The 23,348-nt window shown below is 52.1% G+C and overlaps 1 protein-coding gene across 6 annotated transcripts in view; it reads left to right on the top strand.

Annotated features, from left to right (window-relative positions):
- AK8 (adenylate kinase 8) overlaps positions 1 to 23,348 on the top strand; it is a 136,415-nt gene that overhangs the window by 11,267 nt on the left and 101,800 nt on the right. For all 6 annotated transcript variants that reach the window (NM_001206250.1, XM_059891497.1, XM_015473664.3 and 3 more), the window contains 2 exons: positions 3,013 to 3,126; positions 12,824 to 12,892. In NM_001206250.1, the coding sequence (NP_001193179.1) occupies positions 3,013 to 3,126; positions 12,824 to 12,892 (183 nt within the window). The remainder of the gene's footprint in view (positions 1 to 3,012; positions 3,127 to 12,823; positions 12,893 to 23,348) is intronic.

Below are 23,348 nucleotides of genomic sequence, written 5' to 3'. Positions count from 1 at the left end.
CAATCCTGGAGACCCAGGTTCACCGACTTAATGGATGTGAGTTTGAGCAAACTCCAGAGAGAGTGCAGGACAGGCAAGCCTGGCATGCTGCGGTCTGTGAGAGGCACAGAGAGCCAGACATGACTTAGCAACCGAGCAACAATAATGGCAAAGACTGAAAGAATCTTACGCGTGTCTGAGTCACTTCGCTGTACACCAGAAACGAACACAACGTTGTAAGTCAACTGTGTACTTCAATGAAAACACCAAAACACCAGGCGACTCTGGTCGCTGCCAGCACTCCTCCTGGGCGCACAGGCTGTTTCTCTGACCGGCGGGCACCTTGTTTTATTCTGAAAAGGAATCAAGATGGCTGGTCTTACATAAAGCCACCTGCAGCTACCCTGCTTTTGGAGTGAGACTCACCAGCTCTTCAGTTTATTTGTCATCTGTCCGTCTGTCCATCCATTCACCCATCTGTCTATCTCTGTAGATTTTCTCCTTGTTCCCTCAGGACCAGGCTGTCCGCTTTCATGCTCTCTGAATCTTCCCTCCCAGTCTCCGTTTCCCTGCGAGACACCATGGACCCCAGGCCTGGACCTGGCAGCCACCAGCACTAGCTGGTGTTTCGACCCCACTTCTTTCGGCAGATCCGTAGTCCCTGCCCCCGTCCGCTGTGTGGAACGCAAAGAATCTAATTTTACAGGAAGATGATAATGGTAAAATCCCAGCAGGCTGCTTCCTGATCTTGTCACTGACACCTCCCAGCATGAGGAGCAGAGAGATTAAGGTTCATACCTGCCCCGGGGGACCCCCAGGTCCTTCTGAACCATCCTGATGCTGAAATAGTCATCAGTATAATCTTGGCATTAAGAACATTTGGTTGTATGGTTAGTCTTTACAATGTAGTCTTCCCTGGAGGAGTATACAGAGTGGTCATTGGTGAACTGGACATTGACTTGGCCTGGACATGCGTCTCCCAACCTTTAAGAAAAGATGAACTTGGAGTGTGTGTCGTGACCTCTATTTAGGGCCTGTCCCCTTGTTTCCTGGTTTAAACTTTCGAGTTAAGAACTCATGGTCCAGAGAGCTTGAAAAGGCAGGAAAGATGGGCTCGATAAAGGAAGAAATGGTATGGACCTAACAGAAGCAGAAGATATTAAGAAGAGGTGGCAAGAATACACAGAAGAACTGTACAAAAAAGATCTTCACGACCAAGATAATCACGATGGTGTGATCATTCACCTAGAGCCAGACATCCTGGAATGTGAAGTCAAATGGGCCTTAGGAAGCATCACTATGAACAAAGTTAGTGGAGGTGATGGAATTCCAGTTGAGCTATTTCAGATCCTGAAGGATGATGCTGTGAAAGTGCTGCACTCAATATGCCAGCAAATTTGGAAAACTCAACAGTGGCTTCAGGACTGGAAAAGGTCAGTTTTCATTCCAATCCCAAAGAAAGGCAATGCCAAGGAATGCTCAAACTACCGCACAATTGCACTCATCTAACATGCTAGTAAAGTGATGCTCAAAATTCTCCAAGCCAGGCTTCAGCAATACGTGAACCGTGAAATTCCTGATGTTCAAGCTGGTTTTAGAAAAGGCAGAGGAACAAGAGATCAAATGGCCAACATCTGCTGGATCATGGAAAAAGCAAGAGAGTTCCAGAAAAACATCTATTTCTGCTTTATTGACTATGCCAAAGCCTTTGACTGTGTGGATCATAATAAACTGTGGAAAATTCTTCAACAGATGGGAATACCAGACCATCTGACCTGCCTCTTGAGAAACCTATATGCAGGTCAGGAAGCATCAGTTAGAACTGGACATGGAACAACAGACTGGTTCCAAATAGGAAAAGGAGTATGTCAAGGCTGTATATTGTCACCCTGCTTATTTAACTTATATGCAGAGTACATCATGAGAAACACTGGGCTGGAAGAAGCACAAGCTGGAATCAAGATTGCCAGGAGAAATATCAATAACCTCAGATATACAGATGACACCACCCTTATGGCAGAAAGTGAAGAGGAACTAAAAAGCCTCTTGATGAAAATGAAAGTAGAGAGTGAAAAAGTTGGCTTAAAGCTCAACATTCAGAAAACTAAGATCATGGCATCTGGTCCCATCACTTCATGGGAAATAGATGGGGAAACAGTGGAAACTGTCAGATTTTATTTTCTTGAGCTCCAAAATCACTGCAGATGGTGATTGCAGCCATGAAATTAAAAGACGCTTACTCCTTGGAAGGAAAGTTATGACCAACCTAGATAGCGTATTCAAAAGCAGAGACATTACTTTGCCAACAAAGGTCCGTCTAATCAAGGCTATGGTTTTTCCAGTGGTCATGTATGAATGTGAGGGTTGGACTGTGAAGAAAGCTGAGTGCCGAAGAATTGATGCTTTTGAACTGTGGTGTTGGAGAAGACTCTTGAGAGTCCCTTGGACCGCAAGGAGATCCAACCAGTCCATCCTAAAGGAGATCAGTCCTGGGTGTTCTTTGGAAGGACTGATGCTAAAGCTGAAACTCCAATACTATGGCCACCTCATGCGAAGAGTTGACTCATTGGAAAAGACTCTGATGCTGGGAGGAGTTGAGGGCAGGAGAAGGGGACGACAGAGGATGAGATGGCTGGATGGCATCACTGACTCAATGGACATGAGTTTGAGTGAACTCCAGGAGTTGGTGATGGACAGGGAGGGCTGGCATGTTGCGGTTCATGGGGTCGCAAAGAGTCGGACACGACTGAGTGACTGAACTGAACTGAACTGAGGGCAGTAAAGCGTAGGCTTTCCAGGTCCACTTAGAGTCAATGGCTGGTTGAAGAAGAAATGGCAGGCAAGCAGAATCCTATGGCTGGGAGGGATTCTGTGGCTTTGTCTCCCCTGGTGGCCTCCTTCCAGCCAGAAACGATGACGCTGCCCTGTGGGCAGCCCTTCCTGGTAGAATATGGAAGGACCTGGGCATTGGAGTGGTGTCCTCCTTAGTCATTCCTCCCACAAAAATGTTCTTTTCCCCTTTCCTTTCTTCAGGCTATGTGGCTTGCCAAACATCTGAGCACCAATCTTCTCAGCGTGGAGAGCTTGATAGCAAAGGAGTATTCCCCTCTGGCGGCAGACGCCAGGATGCATTATCAGAAGTTCAAGGTAGGATGACGGGTTCTGGGAAACAGGATGGGGTGAGAGCTCCCCGCAAGGCGCCCCCATCAGCTGCCGCACTCCTTCCATTTCCTGGTGGGTTGGGGTGACATGAGACCCAGGCAGGATGGGACCAAAGGAAGGGGAGAGGTCTTCAGTAGGGCACATATCCCGGGGGCTACCGGGGGGAGGGCTTGTGGTGCACCAGCCTCAGCGGCAGTGAGCATGGAGGGTGCGGGCCCGCCCTGCTCTGCTCGGGGTCAGCCGGATCAAGTGGGTATGGGCAGGGCCGGTGGGGCCTCCATCCTCAGGTGCTGTGCCTGCTGGCTGGCACTGGGACCTGGCAGGCCTGAGCCGGTGGGGAGCGTAAAGGGCAGTGGTCTGGCTCTCCCTGTGCTGTAGCTCAGGGCCACTTCCTTCCACTCCTTGGGGAGGGCTCCCTGTGGCATCCCCGGAGGCTGGGGGTCTGTTTCTACCATCCCACCACCACTGTCTTTGAAAGACATTTTTAAAAGGGAAACTTAGGGCTTAAGCATGTTGGTTCTCTTAAATACAAACAGAAATTTCCAAATATCTTTTCAAAAACTCCCCTTTGGCACATAAGAGGATGCCTTAGTCCATGCCAGCTGCTGTCACAGACTGGGTGGCCCGGAAGCAGTCTCCCTCACATTCCTAGAGGCTGGCAAGTCCAAGGTCATGGTGCCCGCAGACTCACTGTTGGGAGACAGCAGTCTTCTCACCGTGGCCTCCCGTGGCCAGAGGACAGGACAGCTCTGGGGCCTCTTGGTCTTATTTACGAGGCTGCATCTGCAGGGCCTAATTGTTTCCCAAAGGCCCCACCTCCCAGCACCATCGCTTGAAGGTCCTGTAGGACTTTGGGGAATGCGGGCATCCAGCACAGCACAGCAGGGCTGCCCACCCGCTCAGGCGTTCCTCACCCGCACCCGGGCTGTGTCTTGTTCGTGCGGGGAGAAGGCTGAGAACAGTCGCGATCCCAGGGCTTGGCCGGCTTGTCGGGATGACCAGCCGGCGTCTCCCGCCAGCCTCCACAGAGGCCGTGGCTGAGGGCTGGTTGCCTCCCATCTTCACCTTCACTCACAGGCAGGCTCTTGACCAGATAGTGACCATGTGTGGTCACTGTTCCTCCAAGAACATGGAAGGAAGCTTCCAGGCCTCATGGGCAGCCTATGAGTGATGGCCGGTGGGATGACTCTCGTGGCCAGCCCGTGGTTGTAAGTAGCAGAGATCCGCCGGGGCTGCCCAGGGCAAGAAAGGGAATCTGAAGGTAACGCAGTGAGCCCTGGGCTCTGGATGGAGGAAGTGCCCGTCCAGCTCCCCGTCTCTGAGGCTAGAGCCTGGGCAGCACCCTGGCCTGCTCTGCCCCTCGTGGTCGCTTGTGCCTTGTGTCCATTCTCTCTGCGGCTCTCCCTTCGTCTTCTGTGTCCTTTCGTCTCTGTCGTCCTTGCCTGCTCATGACCGCCTGCCTCGTCCTGGTTCCTGTGTCTTCAGCTCAGACCATCTCCAGAGGCAGCGCCAAGGCCAAGTCTCCAGAAAAGGGAGCTGCGTGGGCCCGCTGGTCAGGTGGCCGCGGGGCCCTACCAGCTCTGGTGAGGGGTGTGCACAGTGGGTATGTCGAGGCCCTGGAGCTCGGCTGTAAGCGGGAGGGCCTGCTGGGGTGAGGACGTTCCTGGAGATGACGTGTCACTCAGGCAAACCCCTGACCTCAAATTTGCTGATTTGCTGAAAGTAACAATTTGGTGAAAGAGAAAGAAAACCTCACTCAGCAAGACTAGCCTCTCTACCTTCCCAGCTGGTGAATCAGCTCTAAAACCGCTTAATCCAGAGCACTTGCTGACCCTATGTTCTTGGCCAGGACTCTCGGGGAAGCAAGCGATGCCCTCTGCCCAGCCCCCATGTCTTGCCGGAGTCAGAGTGTGTGGTTGGAGTTTGGGGGATGGCAGCTCTAGGGGTGGAATCCAGTTTTAGAAAGAAAGTGGTTATCTCATTTCCTGCAGCAGCTAAACTTTCCAGGGTGGGGGAGGCAGGCTGATTTCTAGGATAAAGATGCTTTTATTAGGTTTATAAAATTCAACAGCGAGGAGGGAGTTTAAGGAAATTCCTCCTGGGTTTCATTACTCTAATTATCAGACCACATCGAAGTGCTTTCAAGGGTGTCTTGTTGGGGTTCTTTGGTTTGGAGGCCCAGGTGGGTGGAAGATGAAAGGCCAGGGCGTCAGGACTGATGAAGGAGGGGAAGGTTCTGAGAGGCGAGGGGGTGCGTGGCCTTGCCGCGGAGCCGCCTGCCCGCGAGGCCGCTCATTAAGCGTTGTCTTTAAAGCGCTGCTGATCCAGAGCCTTTAGAGCTCTCTTTTGCAAGCAGCAATAATACCTTCAAATACGTAATTTTCTCCTGTTAATCTCTGCTCTGCCTCCTATATGGAATTCTCTCATACAGTCCATGTTAACCAAGACATCTCCATCTTTAAAATTTCCAAGTGGTGGCTGAAACACTTCCCAATTGCCTCCTGTATGCCAAGCACCCTCCCGCCAAACCACGGGAGACCCAAAGATGAGTGCCTTCTCCTCGCCCCCGGGAGCTTCTAGCGACTGGGGCAGGGGGTACCGAGGGTACCCAGCCCAGGCCGCAGGACAAGGAACCCTTCACGCAGTCGTTGGTCGCTGGACTCACTCATTTCCTGAGGGTTCTCTGAGCACCTGCTAAGCCCCGAAAGTGGCTCTGAGCATACAGGCAGCCAGGTTTAGGGACTCCGTGGAGCCAACCTGAGTTGTGCTAAAAGCAGTGATGTGGAAGAACCCAGCATCTGGCAGAAGACCCACATAGGCAGGGGTAGCTGAGGAGGCTGGGGGTTCCAGGCAGCCAGGGATAGGAAACAGCTCTATGGTTGGGTGGTTTCTAGCTTTGTTACAAGAAGTTGTAAAGGTACCCAGAAGCAGTAGGAAGCATGTAAGAACATCCACGGACCCATCATCTGGCTTCAGGCAGTGTCATCAGCTCATAGCAGTCCCGACCCATGGAGATGCCCCAGCCCCCTGCTTCCTGGTCATTTGAAAGCAAACCCGCATGGCACTTCATTTCATCTGAGGGTATGCTAGTCTATATCTGCTGAGAGGCTGAATATATTATACAATGGCTGGACCAGACATCAGAAGAGATCTCTGGCCCGCAGCCTACAGCAACCAGCCCAGGAAACCAACCTGCTGTCTTCAGTAACCGGCCCCAGAAGCCAGCGGGCTCAGAGTTATTAGACTGGAAGGAAGTCAGCCTGTGCCTCTGGTTCAATCCAGGAAGCCCAGCAACAACCCCGGTCACAGTTGGTCCCAAATGGCCAGAACTTGCTTCAAAGTGAGCTGCCAGCTTCCCTAATCCTTGTCCCCACTTACAGCTTGTGACCGGAAGGCCAAGTCCACTCCCCTAGCCACGCACACAGGACTCCCATCTCAGCGCGCCGGTAAAGCCACCCAGTCCTCTGCCTGCCAGACGCTGGCGCAGACTGCCACTGGGCGGACTGGGCTTTCCTCTTTCGGGAGGTCTTTGTTTCCACACCCCAAAAGGTAAAGGCACTTTAAATTAAAAACACACAGCCCTACACTGTCATGCTTAGGAAACTTATCCATATTTCTCCAGTCAGGGTTAAACTCCCCCGAGGAGGTGGGTGTCTCGCGGTTCTTGCCACTGGCCCACCCCTGCCCCAGGGCACTGGGAACAGGTGTCTCTCACCTCCCTGGGCAGGTGTCTCTCATCTCCTCTCCACGAGGACCAAAGCCACCTTGGCGCTCTGCGGTGAACTCACCTGCTTTGTCGAGTCTCTGGTCCTCATCTGCTCCCTCTGGGTCTGTCTCCAAGCCTGCCACCTGAGTTAGTGTCACAAACACCACAAAAAGGCTCAGAGGGGGTGGCCCCCGGGGGGGGCGGCGTTGGGTAGGGAGCCAGCGTCAGTCCAACTGGAGCCCAGGGTACGAGTTGAAGGCGGCGCCCGCCCAGGTGCCAACCCCACACCTGTATGACCCGAGCTTGAGCCCCGCCTTGGGCTTGTGTCCAGGGCTCCTGGGCCTCAGCCTGGTCCTGGCCCCTCTGGAGTTTGGGAGAAAAGAGTCAAGTCTTGCTAGGTTCTCATCACACAGGACATGATCGGAAGGTGAAGAGGTTCCACGGGGAAGGGACATTTCTTGGTAGCTGAAGCTGAATGTGATCACTCTTGATTATTTTAGATTTTTACTGGGAAAAAAGAAAAGCTTTATTAATTGAAATCCCTGCAGGAAGCATGCATATTTGCAAACGTAAAACTGCCCCCTCCAGAGGTCCTCAACCCGAGCAGCGGGTTACTCACCTGGCACCTGTGGGACTCCCTTAGTCTGGATCTCTGGATGTGGGGCCGGGCATCTGGAGTCAGTCACCCTCCCTGGGGAATCCTCGTCTGGTCAGCTGGGAGCCCACCCCACACACCACCCATCTTTTCTCATGGCAGTCATTACTTGCACAGCACTGCTGCTGCTGCTGCTGCGTCACTTCAGTCGTGTCCGACTCTATGTGACCCCATAGACGGCAGCCCACCAGGCTCCCCCGTCCCTGGGATTCTCCAGGCAAGAACACTGGAGTGGGTTGCCACTTCCTTCTCCAGTGCATGAAAGTGAAAAGTGAAAGTGAAGTCGCTCAGTCGTGTCCGACCCTCAGCGACCCCATGGACTGCAGCCTTCCAGGCTCCTCTGGCAAGAGTACTGGTGTGGGGAGCCATTGCCTTCTCCGTGTACAGCGCAGTGATTGCTAAATCGAGGTTTCTTTTGGAACGCGACTCTTGCATAAGGAGCAGAACAGCCTGTGTTTGTTGTGTGATGAAACGACCCACACTCTGAAGGCCAGCCCAGCCAGAACGTGCCAAAGCTGGGTTATTCCTAACTTTAGTTCTGTTTAGCTCCTCCCTTCAGTCTCATTTACAAATCAAGAGCCTGATGGAGACTGATGCACCCAAGTGCCCAGGTGCCTTCACCATTTAATAACATCCAAATCATGGGACTTGTGCCCTCAGCCTGCCAATGCCCACACAGAGTGTGGTCCCTTGCAGAGGTTCCCAGGATCTCCCCTCAGTCCTGGCTCCCAGTCCTCTGGGGTGGTCTGGTCCCCGTCCCCGACCCCACCCCACCATCCCACCTGCCTCCTGGCTACTCCCTGTGCTCTCGGCCCTTCTCTGTCTGCCCCTCGAGGAGGTGGTGCAGAACGGTCCTCTGGGAAGATTTGGGGTGGTGGAGGAAGTTACAGCCCAGGATGGGGGCAGAGGAACCCGAGGACCAGTCACTGTGGTTCCTTTCAAGTTCGCTGGCTGTTCCCACCCTCGGGTCTCCCTTCCGGCCCCCTCCCTCTGTGGGGCTGTCAGCTGCCCCGTGCCGGGGTCTGTGAGCTCCCTTCAAAGCCCAGGCCCCTGCTTCCCCACCCCGCCTCCCCATCTCCTGTCACTGTTTCGGAAGCTTGAACTAGGAGAGTCTCTGCCACGGAAACCTGTTCTGACAGCCCCGAGAAGCGGCAGAAACTTTGAAAAGGAGAGTTGTCTTTAAAGGATTCTCTGATCAAGTCTTAATTGAGTTCCAATCCAAGTATAGGCCTTTCCTCCCCCAGAAGCAGCCCCTTCAGAGGCGAGGGGGTGCCATCAGGCTGACCAGGAGCCTCAACCCTTCCCCTCCCCGCTCTGCTCCAGACGGAAGTTCATACCGTCGCTTGGGACACCCACAACTCCTGAGCAAGCGTCCGCCCAAGGGTGACGTGGGGACGTCAGGGGCCCTGAGCGCGGGGCCTGGTGGTGAGAAGACTCAGGCTCCTGTCATCCGGGGGGAGGAAGCTCGGGCTTGAGAAGTTCAGTGAGGTCCCCGGGGACAGACAGGGCTTGAGCGGCCACACCAAGGGCTGCCCCGTCGGGACAGGGGCAGCACCTGCGAGGCTCCCAGCCAGCAGTTCTGTCCCGGGCCTGGGTGTTGGGAGGAGAAGAAAGGCCCACACTGGAGCCACACAGCTGATTCTGCCCTTTATGGCAAGGGGCCTGGCCAGCTGGCTGTCGCGTTGCCCCTGCGTGGGGAGACAAGGGCCGGGGGCCTGCACCTGTGCTGACCTTCTCGGTGAGCAGCAGGGCCTGCACTGGGCTCCGTCCAGTTTGTCCCTGATTCTCCCCAAAAGCCACACTTTGGGGACTGGGGTGGGAGAGTGTGGTAGAGCTCGGGAAGGAGGGAGCCTGATTGCCGCAAAGACAGTTTGGCAGGGCTCCGAGCAGCGGCCCCCGGGAAGCCCCCGCCACTGACGTGACACATCAAAGCTGGTACTGAGACAGCACTGAGGCAGGGAGCGGTGGGGGGCACCCGAGAGGGGCCGCGCTCAAAGTCACCAGCCTGTCCCCCGCCGTGCAGACCGTGGGGGGCACCACGCTCCACCCGGACCTGTCGCCTTTCAACCTGTGTTCTTTGATGGGCTTGCACCCCCCCATCCCCTGTGTCCCAGAACCTGTTTGAATGCTGCCTCCTGAACGGGTGATGGCAGGGAAGGGGAGGAATCATGGGGTGGAAATCGCCGTTTCTGGGGTCGGCAGGGACACCCGGGGACAGGAAAGGATAGGAACCACGTGGAGGGGAGGGGCAGTGCTCCTCCCCATTCCGCTCGCCAGTCCTGGGGGGGCTCTAGTTGGAGCAACATGGGCACCAGCAGGACAGGTCCCTCTCCAGCAACTTCTTCCACGTACCGTGGGGCTCTTGGATGCTGGAGTTTTTTTTAAGCCAGTGGTTCTCCAGGTGTGGTCCCTGGACCAGTATCCTCAGCATCACCTGAAAACCTGTTCAAAATGCAGATTCCCAGCCTCACCCCAGACCTGTGGAGTCAGAACCCTGGGGTGGGGCCAGTGATCTGTACGTTAACAAGCTCTTCCAGGATGTGGGTTCAGGTTGAGAACTGCTGGCTTAAGCAGGACAGGGCAGATGTAAGGACACAGAGGTCTTAGGAGATACTGAAACGGGCTGGATGTTGGCTAGCCTCTGGCCTGCTCTTTTCTCTATGTGTCACTCATTCATTCATTCTCTCTCCTGCTCCTGCTTTTGCTGTCCACTTTGTAGAAGTGGCCCCATGACTTTCAAGGCCTGCTCTTCCTTTTCTAATTCAACATCCTGGAAAAGCCATTCTGGGGCTGAGAAACCTGGTGTCTCTCTCCTCTTGTGCTGGTTTTCTTCCCTTATACGCCCCTTGTGCCTGCAAAGTGGTTGCTACCGCTCCAGCTCTTACATCCTCTCAGCTTTGGATCCAGTAGAAAGCAAAGTTCCCGCCCCTGATGATTTCACTCACGTCCTGGGTTTATTAAGGGTACCCCAGGGTAACGATTGCCACAGCACCGAGCCCTTGCTGGGGGCCACACACACACCAGCAGCCACATGTCCCACCTCACTTAATCCTCACGGCAACGCTGAAGGACTTTGTCTGCATCTCATTTACAGACTCGGAAAGCGAGACTCAAAGCTTTGAAGGTGCTGGCCAGGGTCCTCAGTGGGTGGTCAAGGCCCAAATGGAGAGCATCTGAGTCCCCAGCCAGTCCAGTGGTCTCCCAAGGTTCTCCCTGGGAACGTCCTCCCAAATCCAGAGAACCTCCTGGATCACTACTCACGACCTTCCTCCCCCTCCCGCTCTAGCCCCTGACCCTCCCCTGTGGGCTGGTTCCTGGGGCATCCTTCATCACCACCTCCATCTGCCCAAGCCCAGCCTGCTCTTGTTGGGAACCCATTCAAACAGCTCAAGGACATGGCAGGTCAGGGCACTCCTAGAGAATCCAGGAGACTGCAAGCCCCTGAGAGGATTGTCCCCTCACCTCCAAGGTCCTCTCTGCACGTCCAGTACCCCATTCATTACCTCAGAATCGCTCTTGTGTGCAAACTGACTGAACTGTTCACTCGCACAGATAAACATGGCAAACGTCAGTGGTTAAAGGGGCCGGGCGCCGTCTGTTTTCCTGACCCTTGCTCCTAGGCCCCAATGAGAGTGAGGTGTGGACGTGTTCTCCACGTGCACGGGCACTTATTAACGTCCACATGTAAGCCAGCAGCCCCGCGCAGTCCCCTGACCCGTCCCAGCGGCTCTGTGACATCCCAGCACTGTGTCCCTTCAGGTGTCCCTGCAGCACTCCAGGCAGACTCGGTAGCGTTCCCGAGGCAGGCTCTGGTCACTCTGAACGCTGGGTCTAGAATGAGAGATCCAGACTTTTCTCCAGCATCACTGAAATGTTGCCAAGGATCCTCGGGGAAATCAGGGCAAGGTGCTTGTCCCCACTGTCCCGCCTGGGTCCCCGGCTTGGCACAGGGTGCGTAAGATAGGTCTCCTCTGGCCCTTGCCCCACAGCCGGGTGCCCCGGCCCTGGTCCCAAGGCCCCTCCCCTGCACCTGGCAGAAGTCCAGCCCCTCCCAGAGACCAGTCAGCCCTGAGGCAGCTTGGGAGGTACGCACTGGGGCTGGCCCAGTGTTTGGGAGTTTGGGGAGAAGCACCAGCTTTTAGTGACCGGGGGTCATGGGGACACCCGGGAGTGAGTTTTCCAGGGGCATTGGCTCTGGGGTGTGGGAGGCTTTGTTAGAAAGAACAGACCTTGTGAAAAATGGGACGTCAGTTCTGGTCCAAGAGAGAGGCTGCTGAGAAGAGAGGAAACGGAAGGAAGGCCGCTCTGAGCATCACCCTACACTGGCCCATCCTCCCCGAGCCTTGCCTGATGGGGTTCAGGCCCCACCTCTGCTCCTACCTGGCTGTGTAGCCCTGGGAGGTGGCCTAACCTCTCTGAGGCCCAACTTCCCCAACCGTAGAAGGAGGATGACAGTAGTACCGACTGCATGGAGCTGCAAACGTGGGCCGCAGCCTGGCAGCCAGCACGCACTCGGCGGAAGCCGCTGCAGGCGCACTACTTCCTGAGTGGATTAAGGACCATGACGTGCCATTAGGTCATCAGTCAGCAGGGCTTCCTCCACCCCTGACGCTGTGCTGGTGCAGGCGGGAAGGGGTGCGGGTCAGCACCTCACAGCCAGCTCTCCGAGGGAGAAAGCCCTCCTTTCTAGCGTTGGCCCATCTCCGTGGGACAAACACCACAGAACACCAGGGCCCGCGTCACAGGACGTGGGGATGGGAAGACACGGGCAGGACTGGCTCCCTCCTGCACGTTAGTGTCTGGTGGCCAAAGAGAGGAAGACTCAGTCCCCTTCATCCAGGAACTCTGAAGCTCTCTGGGGAGACAGATGTGTGCACAGGCCCCTGGAAGTCCACATGGTTAGCACAGTAACAGAGTTTGCCATGGAGGATCATGGCAGCCCCCAGCCCAGCTCGGGGAAGAGTCAGGGAGGGCTGCCTGTAGGCAGCGGCACTTGGGGAGCCAGGAGTCACCCAGGTGGGGGTGGGGGAGAGCATCTGGGCTGGGGCGGGGTGCCGGAGAAGCAAGCGAGTGGAGGTGGATGCACATGCGTGGGATAGGGGGGCTCTCAAGGAGTCTGGACCACCCTGGGGCCACAGATTGGCCCTGGACTTCACAGAGGCCACAGGGCCCTGGTCAGGGATCTGGAGAAGCTTCATGGCCACAGGGCCAGGTCCTCGGGCCTTAGCAGAGCCCACTGGCCTGACAGCTCTGTGTCCCCTTGAGCCCCACACGGGGGGTCGGGGGGGGCAGGCCCTCATTCCGTGTCATCTTTCCTTTAGATGGTACCCGACATGCTGCTCATCAGACTGATGCAGGAGCGCCTGAAGGAAGAGGACTGCGTCAGGAGGGTGAGAAGCTGTGTGTGGAGCTGGGTGGTGGGGGCTGGGGGGCTCCAGGGAGCAGGGCTCTGTCACCAGATGAAGGAGGGTCAGAGGTCGGGTCCGCGTGTTCATGTCCCAGAGCAGAGATGACCTGCAGAGAAGGGTGCAGCTCTGAAGTCTGGCGAAGGTCAGACTGTGCACGTGGGCTTCACCTGGGATGGAGGAAAAGCAACAGGGAGGCGCCTGGGGAGCCTTCAGGCCCTGCAGGGATAAGCTGGATCGCCCACAGGGTCGAAGCTGTGCAGGACGGGGGGCCTGGACCTGCGGGGGCAGAGGCAGAGCTGGGGCCCAACGCTCACTCCATCCCCTGCTCCCTGACTAGTCCTCTTCCGCCAGACCCCATGACGTCAGAGCGCAGGGGTCCCAGAGAGGCCCTTGGTGGAGGTTGGCCTCCTGGGGCATGGGTAGGTGGGCGGGGCCCGAGGGATTGTGACCTTGCGGTTCATAAAAAATACATGTTTCATCTTCATCCAATTTATCAATTGTTGGAATTTTTTTTTAGTATTCCATTTTAATTTTTTGCTTGTGTTTTTTTTTTTTTTTTACTATATCTCTCTTTTTTTCTTTTTTAAGTGAATGACCTGGTGATTACAATATACAGACTTAGATTTCCAGTCTATTTCGAGTCGGTTTTACCGTTTCAGGTAGAACATACAATGTAGATCTCTTCCCTCTTAGTGTAGCTGTCATGTGTATTGCATCTATATGCACCAAGATCCCTTCAGGCAGATGTTACCATTTTTGCTCTCAGTCATCAAACATGTTTTAAAAACTCAAGAGAATCGTTAGTTGTATTTATCCAGGTATTTACCATTTCTCTTGTTCTCCATTCCTAATGTTCCAAGTGTCCCTTTCTGTCTGAAAAACTTCTTTGAGCAATTCTTCTAGAGTAGGCTTTTCTTTCGTCTAAGAACATCTTTATTCATTTTTTAAAATTTATTTTTATTTTTTGACTGAGCCCCGCAGCGTGTGGAATTTTAGTTCCCGGCCCCCTGCAGTGGAAGCACGGAGTCTTAACCACTGAACCAACAGTGAGATCCTGAGAATGTCTTTATTTTGCCTTCATTCCTGAAGGATATTTTTTTCTGGATTCAGAATCCTAGATCACCAATTTTTTCTTTCAGCACTTTATAAATGTTCCATTTTAGCACCGTCGTTTCTGGTGAAAATCTATAGTCATTAGAACTCTTATAAATAATGCATCTTTTCTCTCTTGCTGCTTTAAAGATTGTTTTCTTTAACTTTCAGAAGTTTAACTATGATACGTCTGGGTGTGGATTTTGGAGGACTATTCTTTGCAGGGTTTGCTGAATTCCTTGAATTCGTAGGTTGATGTTTTTCTTCAAGCTTGGGAAGTTTCCAGCCATGTCTTCCCCACATAATTTCCCACACCATTCTCTTTCTCCTGGCTCCTTCTGAGACCCCAGTGGCAGGAAGGTCAGGTCAGACTGTTGGTGTTCCCTCATGTTCCCTCACTAAAGCTCTGTTCTTTTTTTCCTCTCTGTTGATATGATTTCGTCATTTGTATTGAACTAGCTTCGGGCTCATTAAATCTCTTCTCTCTCATCTGAATTCTACTCTTGAGCTCATCCACTGAGTTTTAAATTTTGATTATTGTATTTTTCAGTTCTGAAAACTCCAGTTGGTTCTTCTCTCTTCCTTCAGTTTCTTGGCTGAGACTTACAATGTGTCCATTCATTTACTTGGAGCTCTGTTGTTGCGCTTGTTTTAATAATAGCTGCTTTCATGTCTTGTCTGATAATTCTAACACTGGAATCATGTTGGTAGTGGTGTCTGATATCTTTTCCCACGTGAGATGAAATTTTCCTGGTTCTCCCTGTGCTTAGTAATTTTTAAAATTCTTTGTTTGTTTATTTATGGCTGGGCTGGGTCCTTGCTGCTTCGTGAGCTTTTCTCTACTTGCAGCAAGTGGAGGCCACCCTCCAGCTGCGGTTCACGCCCTTCTCACTGTGGTGACTTCTCCTGCCGTGGTGAACAGACTCCAGAGCACAGGCTTCGTGCTTTTGGCTCCCAGACCCAGCTGCCCCATGGCATGTGGGAACCTCCTGGACCAGGGGTCAAACCTGTGTCTCCTGTATTAGCAGGCGGATTCTTTACCACTGAGCTACTAGGGAAGCCCTGTCCTTAGTAATTTTGTATCCTGGACGTTCAAAATATTGCTCTGAGGCTCTGAGTCCTGCTTGAATTCCATGGCAAACATTGATATTTTTGTCTTAGCAAATGACTGGCCCAGTTGGGCTCCAGTCTCGAGTTCTAGCCACCTTCTCTGGGCTGTGGTTTCCACCTCAGCTCTCAAGCCTTTTCGACGTTGTGCGGGTCTCTCCTGCTCTGTGCCGTGTGGATGCCACTCGGAGGGGTCTGGGCACTGGTCTGTGCTATGGCTGATTTCTCAGGGAGGCTGGAAGGCTGGGGTTGGACCTGTGTGTGTGCAGCTCGGAAGTGACCAGGAGTCCATAAACGACCGTGTCATCGCTTTCCTGCGTGCTCCCTCTGCTGTCTTCCTGGTGACCTCCGGTTCCCTGGTTTTCCTTTATTTGGCCTCTCGGTCAGAAAGCTGGGCCTTGATCTACCGGGCTCTGTCAGAGCCAAGGGCTAGGAGGACAGTGAGGGGAGACTCGTGGGGCTTTGCAGCGTCCTCTGGGCCTGGAGAGGAGGGGGCCCCTGTGCTATGGAGTTTGAGGCCCCTGCAGCCCCCTGGTCACTGTGACTGTAGCAGGAAGGCCTCAAGGCAGGAGTGCAAAGAAGCAGAAAAGAAGAAAGCACAGGGAGGTTTCCCCCACTCTCTCTGCATCTCAGGAGTCCCCTTTCGTATTGCTCAAGCCAGAAAGAGGGGCTCCCGGCCCGTCTCTGTCCCTCCCTATGGCTCAACTCAGGTTTCAGGCCACCTGGAGAGACCAGGCCAGGGGTACTGGTTTTGTGGGATCTTGCAATCTGGTCTTCTTCCCCAGTTCCCCTATTACGATATACTTCCTGAGTCCTCAAGGAGCGCCCCCTTGCATTCCATCCATGCGTTATAGCTGCTGTCAGTGGAGGTGACAGGGTGGGGACGGTTTTCTCCTCCTTGCCCAGAACCAGAACCCGTATGCTTTTTAAAATATGTGCATGTATTTTTAAAAGACGTACGCATGCACTTGTGTACACACAGGCACACACGTGCACACACTGCTTAAGTGATGGCGAGGCCCACGTCTGCTAAGACACTGGGCTCCTCCCGGGCACTGCTGAAGGAGTGGCGGCCCACGTCTGCTAAGACACTGGGCTCCTCCCGGGGCACTGGTGAAGGAGTGGCAGTTTCACGGCCTTGCTCTGCATGGTCCTCGGCCTTGTGGGTCTAAATCACGAGACAGCCGCAAGTTACCTGCAGTTTGAGTTTCAAAGTCTGGTCTGAACAGGCGGATTTCCTCTGACTTCAAACTGTTCCCTGTGAGTGGGTGGTCTTCCACCGCCCAGGAATAGGCAGGTGCCCAGAGCTCGGAGGCCAGTCTACATCAGGGGGAAGACACAGGCCAGATAAGTAAATATTTTAGCCTTTGCAGACCATATAGTCTCTGTTGCAATTACTCAACTCTGATGTCATGTGAAAGCAGCCATATATGATATACAAATGAAAGGGTATGGTTTGTTCCAATAAAACTTTATTTATAAAAACAGGCAGCAGGCTGTAGTTTGCCAATCCGTGTCCTAACTGGTACTTTAACATGATGATAAAAACACTTCTGCTCTGTCTCTTCAGTTCTAAGTAAAAAGCAAACTTCCACCTTCCAGCAATATTAGGAGAAAGGCCACTTAACCACAGACTTTCATGGTAACCAAGTTCCCTCGCTGTGACCCAGCTCCCAAGTCCCCCGGCTTGATTCCACCCACTCTAGTTGAGCGCCCACCACAGAGATTGCATTGTCCTTCCCGCTGGGACCCTACCCCCTTCCCCAGCACATCTTCCTCCTCAGTCCCCCATGAGCTTGGTGGTCCCCTGGGCTCACCACCTGTCACTGGAGACAGAGTCTCACGTGACCAAAGCAAGTTTGACTGAGAAGGCTTGTGATGGGGCCACAAACACAGGCCCAGGGGAGTTTTAGAAAAGGCAGAGGAACCAGAGATCAAATTGCCAACATCCACTGGATCATCAAAAAAGCAAGACAGTTCCAGAAAAACATCTATTTCTACCTTATTGACTATGCCAAAGCCTTTGACTGTGTGGATCATAATAAACTGTGGAAAATTCTGAAAGAGACGGGAATACCAGACCATCTGACCTGCCTCTTGAGAAACCTGTATGCAGGTCAGGAAGCAACAGTTAGAACTGGACATGGAACAACAGACTGGTTCCAAATAGGAAAAGGAGTATGTCAAGGCTGTATATTGTCACTCTGCTTATTTAACTTATATGCAGAGTACATCATGAGAAACACTGGGCTGGAAGAAGCACAAACTGGAATCAAGATTGCTAGGAGAAATATCAATAACCTTAGATATGCAGATGACACCACCCTTGTGGCAGAAAGTGAAGAACTAAAAAGCCTCTTGATGAAAGTGAAAGAGGAGTGTGAAAAAGTTGGCTTAAAGCCCAACATTCAGAAAACTAAGATCATGGCATTTGGTCCCATCAGGTCATGGGAAATAGATGGGGAAACAGTGGAAACAGTGTCAGACTTTATTTTTCTGGGCTCCAAAATCACTGCAGATGGTGATTGCAGCCATGAAATTAAAAGATGCTTACTCCTTGGAAGGAAAGTTATGACCAACCTAGGTAGCATATTAAAAATCAGAGACATTTTTGCCAACAAAGTCCGTCTAGTCAAGGCTATGGTTTTTCCAGTGGTCATGTATGAATGTGAGAGTTGGACTATAAAGAAAGCTGAATGCTGAAGAATTGATGCTTTTGAACTGTGGTGTTGGAGAAGACTCTTGAGAGTCCCTTGGACTGCAAGGAGATCCAACCAGTCCATCCTAAAGGAGATCAGTCCTGGGTGTTCATTGGAAGGACTGATGTTGAAGCTGAAACTCCAATACTTTGGCCACCTGATGCGAAGAGTTGACTCATTTGAAAAGACCCTGAAAGATTGAGGGCAGGAGGAGAAGGGGATGACAGAGGGTGAGATGGTTGGATGGCATCACCGACTCAATGGATGTGAGTTTGAGGAACTCTGGGAGTTGGTGATGGACAGGGAGGCCTGGCGTGCTGCAGTTCATGGGGTTGCAGAGTCGGACACGACTGAGCGACTGAACTGACTGACTGACTGACTGACTGACTATGCTGTACAATGTATCTTGTGTAGCTTATTTTATAAATGATTGTTTGTGCCTCCTTATCCCCTACCCTGTCTTGTCCCTCTCCCCTCCTCTCTTCCCAGTGGTAACCACTAGTTTGTTCTCAGTTTCTTCATCGTTACGTTCACTAGTTTGTTACATTTTTTTAGAGTCCACATATAAGTGGTATCACGGAGAAGGTGGTGGCACCCCACTCCAATGCTCTTGCCTAGAAAATCCCATGGATGGAGGAGCCTGGTAGGCTGCAGTCCATGGGGTCGCTAAGAGTCGGACACGACTGAGCGATTTCACTTTCACTTTTCACTTTCATGCATTGGAGAAGGAAATGGCAACCCACTCCAGTGTTCTTGCCTGGAGAATCCCAGGGACTGGGGAGCCTGGTGGGCCCCGTCTGTGGGGTCGCACAGAGTCGGACATGACGGAAGCGACTTAGCAGCAGCAGCAGCGTAAGTGATATGATACAGAATTTGTCTTTCTCTGTCTGACTTATTTCACTTAGCATAATGCCCTCCAAGTCATTCATGTTGCTGCAGATTTCTCTCTGCAGCATGGCTGCAGTGATATTCCATTGCATACACGCACCGTATCTTCTTTATCCACTCATCTGTGGAGGGACACTTAGGTTGTTTACCTGTCTTTGCAATTGTAAATAATGCTGCTATCAGCTTTGGGGTGTATGCATCTTTTCAAATTAGTGTTTGGGGGTTTTTTGGATGCATATCCAGGAGTGGAAATACTGGGTCACTTAGTACTTCTAGTTTTAGTTTTTTGAGAAGCCTCCATATTGTTTTCCACAGTGGCTGCACCAATTTACATCCATGAGGGCTATTTAAAAGCCTAGCTGGGGGGCTGTCCTGGTGGCCCAGTGGTTAAGTCTCCACGCTTCCAATGTATGAAAGCATTCCAGGATGCTTGAATTCGACACCTGGTCAGGGAACTAGGAGCCTATATACCATGCACCATGACCAAAACAAATAAAATAAAAGCACATCTGGACACAGCGTGGCCGATCAGCAGATTCCACGTGCCAAAAGCCCCTGGCAGCAGAATATCTGCCTGACTGGCTGTGGCCATGAACACATGGGCGGGGAGCACGCCTTCAGTTCCTGCCCCAGTTCCTGGGACTTGCTCGGGAGCCACAGCTACACCCCTGCTGAACTGAAGTCCCGGTGGACGTGGCTCCGTGGTTGGTGCCGGAGTTTCCTACGGGCACTTGTTTGTTCATCCACTTATTCCCGTGTGCACCAAATGCCAAGACTGTGAGCCAAAGAGTGAAAGGCCTGCCCTCAAGGAGCACAGACTCTAGCTGTGGGGAGACAGATGACAAAGCAGACGAGCCGTGAGGTTGGATGTTAGCTAGAGATGGGCGCCTGGGAGGACACGCTTCCGGAAAGAGGGCCCAGCAGACACCCAGAAGAGAGGTGTGTCTAGGAGAAGGGAGGGAGGCCCCTGGGGGACCCTCCCCAGCCCAGACCCCTGAGCTGTGCAGAAGGCCAAGGGCGGGGGGAGGCGTGCTGGGAGGAAGGAAAGAGAGGGAGCAGCCACTGTCATGCTGTCGACGACCTTGAACCGACTGACCGGAAGGCCGGGGATCTGGACGCCGAGTGACCCCCAGAGAGGCCAGCCTTCCCAACCTCAAAACATTCAAAAGTCTTAATTTGTGAAAGTTACTTATCTAAGTGACTGTTTCCAGGGTGTAAGCGTTCAGCCTAGACTTCAGAGGCGTGGAATCGGGAGGTTGGATGGTTGGGTGAGTCTCACTGGTGAGTTAAACCCCCTGGAACCCGTGACACAAAGATCCAGCCACAGTCCAGACACGGGAGCCAGACAATCATATGATTGTCTGTGTAAAGCTTTTTTCATCTCTGTAAGTTACCGAGTCATTGTTTCTGGGGAAAACACGATGGCACTCTGTGATTTTAGCTGGGCATCCCACTTGCCCTTGGTGATCTAGAATAGTCTCTAAACATACATTTAACTCCTATAAGCCTTTCTTGAGCTTATGCAAGCCTGGCTGCACAGCTGCAGCGTGGACAAAGCATGAGACCAGGCATCTCAAGTCCTCCCCAGCAGCTACATCGTTATCAAAGTGGTCAGAACACTTATGACTATTATTAATTAATCATATCATAAGTGATACTACTACTATTTATGTTGTACTATACGACTCTATTGTGCATTATGTTGAACACTTGGTTGAATTAAAACTATTTGTCTTATTAATTATCGTTCTTGTTGTTCACTCACTAAGTCTTGTCCCACTCTTTGCGACCCCATGGACTGCAGCACGCCAGGCTTCCCTGTTCCTTCAGTGTCTCCCGGAGTTTGCTCAGATTCATGTCCATCGAGTCGGTGATGCCATCCACCCATCTCATCCTCTGTTGGCCCTTCTCCTCCTGCCCTCAACCTTTCCCAGCATCAGGCTCTTTTCCAGGGAGTCAGCTCTTTGCATCAGGTGGCCAAAGTATTGGACCTGCAGCTTCCGCCTCAGTCCCTCAAATGAATATTCAGGATCACAGCATTGTCGTGGCAAAGAGGCTTGTGTAACTCAGTGAATCTCTGAGCCACGCCGTGCAGGGCTACCCGGGACAGACAGGTCATACTGAAGAGTTCTGAAAAAAGTGGCCCACTGGAGGAGGGAATGGCAAATCAGTCCAGTTGTTGCAGCGAGAACCCCACGAACAGTATGAAAAGGCAAAAAGATATAATAGTGGAAGATAATTATCATTATCATTGCTGTTTTGGTAATGGTGGCCGTTGTTGTCTGGACTCCAAACAAAGGCTTGGGAGGCTGGTCTGGCGCCTGGTCCCCTGCGCCTCACCGTGAGGACACAGTGCAGACAGGCTGTGCTTATTACACTGTTGATAGTGACCGCTGACTGGGGTCTAGGACTGAGGGCCGTGTTCATGACCTTGTTTAATCTGTGCAGCAGCCCAGTAGAGGCGGGGCTGTCATCGTCCATGTTTTAGGGATGCAGCATCTTAAGGCTTTCAGGGTCTTGCCCAGCGTCCCCACAGTCAGCCCCTGAACCAAGATGTTTTTGGCCCCTCTGTTCTTGTCTGATCATCACTCGGCTGTGTCTCTCCAGCGAGTACCTCACCTCCGTCCGCCTCTGTGTCTCCACTGGGCTCAGACTTGCGCTCTAGAGCTCCTTCTAGCCTGACACTCTGATTCCGATCATGTCCAGGCCATTGTTACCTGCCAAGTAAAGAAATATCTCCTTTAATTTGTTTTAAAATTTCTTCTGAGCTTCCAGGGGCATCCAGTACCTTTTTCATCTCTTCCCAGTGGAGACAGAATTTCAAGAGGAAGAGGTAAGGCGCCTAATTATGTGCTCTGTTTGTTGAGAAACAAAAGAAACCCTCATCCAAAATAAACAGGCTTTCTTGCTTATATGCATATTCATTTGTATGGTAATTATTATTATTTAGCTACGCAGGGACTGGATGGGTAATTCAGAGCACAGAGAGGAGGCAGGGAGCAGTGTTCAGGGAAAAAGATGCAATCACAACCCGCCAGGGTTCTCTGTTAATGTTGCCTTTTTCCCTTTTTTTTTTTTTTGGTCTAATGTAATGCTCTTTGAAGTGACCACCAAATATATTAAAAAAAGAGAAATTAGTGCTTTGTATCGGGATTATCGAAAGCAGGTGGGCGCTACATGTCAGGGACCCATTGCCTTTCCTTTAGGGGCAGCCGAGTTCTTGGAGTCCAAGAGTGCCTGGTGCTTGAGACCGTGTCTGTAGGGCCAGGGGAGCCAAGAAGTGAGGCAGGGGGTTCACGAAGCCTGGCAGAGGCTCAACACCAGAGAGATTCCACACCTCACCGTCACCTCCATAGTCACCTCCGCTGTTGTTGTTTTAATGTGTTTTGTCTTTGATTGTGCCCACTCTTAGTTCCAGCAAGTGGAAACTAGTTCCCTGACCAGGGATGGAACCCAGGCCCCCTGCATTGGGAGCCCAGAGTCTTAGCCACTGGGCCACCAGGCCTCCACTGTTCTTTGGATTACTAAGAAACCCTTTCCCTCTTTGGCCCCTAATCTGTCTCCCACAGTGACCAGGGTTTCTTCCTAATCCTTTCTTCATATTGTTTCTGGAGGGCTTGCTTTTCAAAAATGAATGAATTTATTTCTTCACTGCAGAATGTTCAGTTCAGTTCAGTCACTTAGTTGTGTCCGACTCTTTGCAACCCCATGAACCACAGCACGCTAGGCCTGTCTGTCCATCACCAACTCCCAGAGTCCACCCAAACCCATGTCCATCGAGTCAGTGGTGCCATCCAACCATCTCATGCTCCGTCATCCCCTTCTCCTCCTGCCCTCAATCTTTCCCAGCATCAGGGTCTTTTCAAATGAGTCAGTTCTTCACATCAGGTAGCCAAAGTATTGGAGTTTCAGCTTCAACATCGGTCCTCCCAACACTCAGGACTGATCTCCTTTAGGATGGACTTGTTGGATCTCCTTGCAGTCCAAGGGACTCTCAAGAATCTTCTCCAACACCACAGTTCAAAGCATCAATTCTTTGGTGCTCAGCTTTCTTTATAGTACAAGTTTCACATCCATATATGACCACTGGAAAAACCATAGCCTTGACTAGACAGGACCTTTGTTGGCAAAGTAATGTCTCTGCTTTTGAATATGCTGTCTAGGTTGGTCATAACTTTCCTTCCAAGGAGTAAGCGTCTTTTAATTTCATGGCTGCAATCACCATCTGCAGTGATTTTGGAGCCCAGAAAAATAAAGTCTGACACTGTTTCCCCATCTATTTCCCATGAAGTGATGGGACCAGATGCCATGATCTTAGCTTTCTGAATGTTGAGCTAAAGCCAACTTTTTCACACTCCTCTTTCACTTTCATCAAGAGGCTCTTTCTCTTTAGTTCTTCTTCACTTTCTGCCATAAGGGTGGTGTCATCTGCATATCTGAGGTTATTGATATTTCTCCCAGCAATCTTGATTCCAGCTTGTGCTTCTTCCAGTCCAGCGTTTCTCATGATGTACTCTGCGTATAAGTTAAATTGGCAGGGTGACAATATACAGCCTTGACATACTCCTTTTCCTATTTGGAACCAGTCTGTTGTTCCATGTCCAGTTCTAACTGTTGCTTCCTGACCTGCTTACAGGTTTCTCAAGAGGCAG

Source organism: Bos taurus, chromosome 11 (genome assembly GCF_002263795.3).
Source record: "Bos taurus isolate L1 Dominette 01449 registration number 42190680 breed Hereford chromosome 11, ARS-UCD2.0, whole genome shotgun sequence".
In the NCBI taxonomy this organism is placed as follows: Eukaryota; Metazoa; Chordata; class Mammalia; order Artiodactyla; family Bovidae; genus Bos; species Bos taurus.
This window is presented reverse-complemented; position numbering and strand designations above follow the sequence as displayed.